General features: G+C 33.9%; 1 protein-coding gene across 1 annotated transcript; it reads left to right on the top strand.

Moving 5' to 3' along the window:
- Positions 1-1,896: 1,896 nt before the first annotated feature.
- Positions 1,897-4,192, top strand: LOC111630389 (cytochrome P450 4C1-like; the record flags this gene model as incomplete). The annotated part of the gene is made up of 6 exons (XM_023374479.1): positions 1,897-2,023; positions 2,080-2,289; positions 3,379-3,552; positions 3,604-3,670; positions 3,767-3,946; positions 4,011-4,192. Coding segments are annotated over 6 exons (868 nt in total), but the record flags the coding sequence as incomplete, so codon positions are not given.
- Between the last annotated feature and the right edge of the window lie 2,300 nt (positions 4,193-6,492).

A 6,492-nucleotide genomic window follows, 5' to 3' on the forward strand; every position in this document is an offset into this window, starting at 1 on the left:
TTTTTTTTTTAAGAATATACTTCTTAAAACAAAGGTAAACAATTAGTAAAAAAAGTTTACAATGTTAAAAACGATCAAGTGTCAGCTTTCTGTTATAGATTCTGACACTTTACATTAAAAACACGAAGAATTCTTCTCACCATATTGTCCTTATCTATTTTTTTAACTGCTTCAGGCCCTCTGGTGGTAGTTACGAGTTATTTTTACTTAATTTGCATATGGATACAATTTCTGTAATTACTCAGGATATATTTCTTCATAATTGAAGGTCAGACTATTTACAAAAAATATCAAATTTTCGAGTCTATCTTAAGAAATAAAAGAGCCGGAATTTTACTTAAACAAAAGCCTAACCGGACCAATATCTAGCCGAGTACAGTGGGACTGATTTCTTCGTAATATTAGATGTAATAAAAACAGAAATTTTNGGTCAGACTATTTACAAAAAATATCAAATTTTCGAGTCTATCTTAAGAAATAAAAGAGCCGGAATTTTACTTAAACAAAAGCCTAACCGGACCAATATCTAGCCGAGTACAGTGGGACTGATTTCTTCGTAATATTAGATGTAATAAAAACAGAAATTTTTCAAATTCAATGAAAGTGACTAAAAGTTGTAAATTTTGGAAATTTTCGTGGACACCTGGTCTTAAAACGAATTACAGTAGTTAGAAAACAAATAACTTTTAAGTTTAACAAATTTAGATTTTTACAGCTATGATGAGAAACGTTTAAAATTTACAACAACCCTGTCGCGTCCTTTGAGATATACTAGTGATCAGTGGCGTACCGTAGTGGGGGCGGCAGGGGCGGCCCGCGCCGGGCGGCAGTTTTTAGGGGGCAACAAAATTTCACAATAAATAATAATATTATCTTGTAAAAATTTGAAACATCCTAATCTATACTTGCATCGAGCCTACGATAGTGATATCGTCCGGACTGTCGGCTCGCCGTCCTGGTGAACTAGTAATTTTTAATCCGAGGAAATTTTGCAAAACCTGTAGCCCCCTTTTTTTGCCTTTACGATTCATTCGTGTTCATATACACCACTAATATTCAAAAGAACTATTTTAAACAGTTCGTTGCACTAGCACGTAATTTCATTGCTTGTTCTGTGACAAAAATGAATTTTAGTCTTTTAAATTGAAATACCTAAATAAGGGGGAGCGAAATTTTCCTCCGCCCCGGGTGGCTGACACCCACGGTACGCCACTGCTAGTGATGAGACAAAAGAGAAATTAACTGGTATCGGCACCCTCGGGATTTGGCAAGCATGCACAGCACCGCACACCTACCAAGACTGTCTCTGATCCCGTTCGTTAGCCACTGGTAGGGAGCAATTTTAACTAGGTGGATTGTTTTAATATTTAAAAAGTAAAGACTATTTTGTTATTTTTATGTACGTTTCTTCACAAAACTATGTTTATAATTTTCTTTAAAAGTATATTCATACAATTGAATATTTTGTACCAGGTATGTATAATTGTATATCATCACACATTTTATTTTAACAAGTTTTTATAATTTTATTTTTAATTTTAGCCCTTATATTNCCCCAAGTCTCCATTCGTGCATAGGGGTGGTTGCATCTCGATAGCTATAAGGGTGCGGGAGATATGAGGCTGAAAGTGGTTGAAAGTGGCTTTCTATTTCGAATGTTTTGTTCGAATTAAATTCGAACATAAAATTCGAATATTGGTTCGATTATAGAACGATTGTAAACGTTTCAGAAACGTTGAAAATAGTTCGTTTGACTAAACGTAAAAATTCTCTAATTAGTCTGGAAATGGGGGACCTAATTCTTGCATTCTGTGAAAACGGGTAAGATTAGCTATAATGTAATTATCTTAAAATAAATTTCCTTTTTATGTATTAATAATTTGTATTAAAATTTAGAATTCTGAAATATTTTCCTGAATGGCTATTAAATCCAATGTACTGGTTTTTCCCAATTTTCTTCATGAGTAAAGTAGGAAAAAATTATAAAAGGGACGCTGAAATAATTCATCGTTTCGACGAGAAGGTAAACTCAACTTGTGAATAGAAGCTTTGTTTTTATTTAAGTAATTAACGATTTAGTTTAATGCCAAGGTGTTCAAGAGAAAAAAAGAAAATTTTGTGAAAAAAATACATCAGCAACATTCCTTAGTCAAGGAATCAGGTAATGAAAAAAAACCAAAGCGGAAAGCAAAACAATGTCTTATCGATTCCCTGTTGGATCTTCATGTCATACAAGGCTTAATATCGGAAGAAGACGTTATCAGAGATATGGGAGGCGCTATTTTTGCGGTAGTCAAAATTTATTTAATTTATTAAAGGTATAATCGAAAATAATTATATAATTCAATAAAGGTATAATTAAAATAATTCAAGTCCATAATAACAAAATAACCGAAAATGTAATTATACGTCGTTATATTAAGACATGTAATATGTTGTTCAACTTAAGGCAATTCAAACTGGACAATGTGCATTTAGCTTTTTCTTTCGACTAATTACACAGTTTGTGGACAATTTAACGTTTATTTCGTCCATCGATCGAAGACATTTTGTTCATAGAATTAATCTGATAATATCGAACGTGGAAAAAAAGAATTTTTAGTTTCATTGAAGAACAGAAACATCGTTTGCAAAGGCGTACATATATCGCATTCTATTCTGTTAACCGTGTTAAAATTATAAACAGAATTGTTATAATGTATTATTTAAAAATTTTAATAACTTTTTTGTAATCTCTCTTCGTTTACGTCGAATTTTCATCTCTTCTGCTATGTACTGTACAGTCCATTACTAACACTTTACTTTTTTTGAATTAGGCCTAATCTCCAATAATTACGTTTTCCACGAGAAGTAACAGTGGAACCATTTTCCCTTTTACTAGTATTATTATTTTTGGCTTCATCCATAAATGCCTGTGTTTCGGAAGAAGTGAAATGACGCATTTTTTTCTCCTTTATTTTATCACCAAAAAACTTACGGCAGATGAAACTGGCGCTTTTTTAGAGTTTCAGACTATTTTGTTATTAGAGGAAACAGTACACTTCCAAAATCGGGTTATTGATATTTTGTCGTAAATGAAGAATTATGTCAACTGCTTGCTGCAAGCAATGTGATTGTGCATTGTAAACTGATCTGACAGGAATATGAAAAAAGCGCGGTATTCGTGTGCGAGAATCTGGACTCTTCTTGGAGATTTTAGAAAACTTAAATATTAAATCGTTATTTTTTTCAAATTTGTTGAAGTTAGACCTTAAAGTGCGGTATTCGTGCATGCCTTATCCTAATTTTACCCGTTTATTATACACTAGTTATTTTATTGCAAATGTAAATTACATAGAAAGAAATGTTACATTCCTTTTCAACGTATTTTAATATCAGGGTTACGATACAACCGCTCACGTTACGTCATGGACTCTTTATTTCCTGGGAAGATTCCACGTAATACAAGAGACAGTGTATTTAGAATTGAAAGAAATTTTTAAAAATGATATAAAAAGAGATATCACTATCGATGACCTGACGAAAATGACGTACTTAGAATGCGTAATTAAGGTAACTCCTCAATTTCTTTAATACATTCAAGGAATACATTACAATTTTCAGGAGTCGATGAGAATCTATACTCTTGTACCTTTTATTGCAAGAAAAAATCCTTCGGAAATGAAAATAAGTAATTTTTGATATTTTGGAATGTGTTTTTCGATAACAATATTTATATTTATAATTGTTATTGACTTGAAGCATTAAATCGTTGTCATTAAAATAGGTAATTACGTGTTGCCTGCAAATTCGACTTTTGTCATAAATATCTATGGCATCCATCATAATCCTTCTGTTTACGAAAATCCCGAAGTGTTCGATCCAGACCGTTTCTTACCTGAAAAGTATACAAATCTTCATCCTTATGCATTTCTGGCATTTTCTGCCGGATTACGAAATTGTCCCGGTAAGTGATTACTGAATAAATACAAAAACAAAAGAATTATTTTATTACAATAATTTATTTATAGGAAGTAAAGGTGCCATGATTACAATGAAAATGGTTTTGGCAAATGTTCTTCGTAATTTTAAAGTTTACTCTTTGGATCCTCAGGATAAAATTGTTAGTTCATTATATTGACTCCAATATCAGGTAGAAGAATGTGTGTAGAGCAAAGACGTATGTTGTAAAATATGAAATAAGCTGAACGTTGGAATAATTTTTCTTACAGATATATATAAACATAGACGTATCTCATATAATCTAAACAAGCGCATTTAAAAACTGTATCGAAATAATTCTACGTATTATTAAACTTTACTCATACATTGTAATTCACATTTTTATAGATAAAAGTAATGAGAATAAAATGTACTATGATTATTGTTATTAAATCTACTTTAGATAATACTATTTTTGCTGTTTATTTCATTTTATTTATTCATCACGTTGATCATTTTTCACATTAATGTTTATGTAAATTAAACTGTTGTTATCGATTTCTTGTTCGTATTTAAAATGTTCTGAACATAGATGATTCAGTTAATGATGCGTTGGATACACAATATTTGTATTTTATTTTAGTATTTTTCTGATATGCTACAGAATGAAAATTATGCGAATCCAAATTTAATAAAAATGTTTAAAATATGTGACTAATTAATATGTAACTCTTATTAACAGAAATACTATGATTATATGGCAGACAGTTCGATAAACCCTACTCGCCTTTCATATAAAATGTATACAATTGACGAAGAAAAAGGTCCATAATTTGACACGATATTATATATTACTAGCTGCAAGGACTCGCTTCGCTGGGCAAAAAGTAACGATATTGAAGATTAAGATACTTACATTATAGCCATTACTATAGCCATTATTAGCCATTACATCATAGCTAATCTTACCCGTTTTCACAGAATGCAAGAATTAGGTCCCCCGTTTCCAGACTAATTAGAAAATTTTTACGTTTAGTCAAACGAACTATTTTCAGCGTTTCTGGAACGTTTACAATCGTTCTATAATCGAACCAATATTAGAATTTTATGTTCGAACCATGGCTAAGAAGCGACAGAGCTTCTTAGCCATAGTCAATTTTTATAGACTTTTTTGCCATACACAGCCCAAATTCAAGCCCCACTACTCGAGTTTTTCAAGGATTTTAAGAAAAATGATAAAGTTGCATTATCTCCTGCAACGAATCTGTTCTCAAGTCCTTCAATCAATGTAAAGCAGACCTCTCAAATGCAACAACCCTTGCATACTATTTGTCATAGAACAATCTCTTTTTAATGGTAGACACATCTAATGCCGCCATCGACACTGTACTCTAAACCCATACTGCTGAAGGAACTCACCCACTAGCCTTCTTTTCGCAGAAGGTAAGACCTACTGATATAAAGTACAGTAATTACGATAGGGAGCTGTTAGCTACATACTCCGCAATCAAACGCTTCCGCCATACCATAGAAGGTCGAAACTTCGTCATCTATACAGACCATCGTCCTCTCATTTTCACTTTCCACCAAAAAGCAGAAACTTGCTCTCCATGTCAACTGCGACATCTCGATTACATTGCGCAGTTCAGAATCAACATCAGATATGTCACTGGCTCGAACAACATTGTGGCAGACACCCTTTCCTGGGATCAACGAGATTCGACTTCTGGTGACAGACTTTACCGCCATAGCGGAAGCTCAAGCAAATAACGATGAGCTAACCGCACTCTTCACAGACGATAACACATCACTCATGCTACAGCCACTTTGAATCAGTATGTCACTACAGCTGTAATGTGACACAAAGGACAGCAAGGTTTCCCATACATATCTCCCCAATTTCGCTGTCAAATCTTCTCTTCTATGCACAATTTGGTCCATCCATGTATACGTGACACGAGTCGTCTAGTCCAAAAACGTTTTGTGTGGCCTTCGATGCAGAAGAACATTGCGAACTGGACCCCTTCCTGCATAAACTGCAAACGGTCCAAAGTGATTCGGCACACCAAAAACCCTTTTCAGAGATACGACGTTCCATCCAATCAGTTTTTACATCTGCATTTTGACCTTGTCACCTGCACAGATAGATTCACGAGGTGGCCGGAAGCTGTTCCCCTCCACGACATCTCTACTGAAACAGTCGCTCGCAGTTTCATCTCTCATTGGATTTCCAGATTCAGTGTTCCTTCCATCATTACTATCGATCAAGGCCGACAAGTAAAATCGCATCTCAGCTTCGCTCAATGAGTTTGTCGTGTTGCTGATCAATTGCGCAGTTCCGGAACTGATCACATTCCGTTCAGTAAAATTAAACAGTAACCTTGACATCTGACCCATTTCCAACAAGGAAAGGAGTTTTTGTTTACATAGTAATAAGACACTTAGCGCGTTGTTGTCATTAACGGTGGGGAGTGGGTGCAGCTCACTTGATATCCTGTTTTGAAGGTAATGAAGTTTAACTGACCTTGACAGATGTCTCTAGTTACTAAGAATAACAAGTGGGGAGCAGTT

Source organism: Centruroides sculpturatus, unplaced genomic scaffold (genome assembly GCF_000671375.1).
Source record: "Centruroides sculpturatus isolate CEXI.00-Female unplaced genomic scaffold, Cexi_2.0 scaffold509, whole genome shotgun sequence".
Classification (NCBI taxonomy): Eukaryota; Metazoa; Arthropoda; class Arachnida; order Scorpiones; family Buthidae; genus Centruroides; species Centruroides sculpturatus.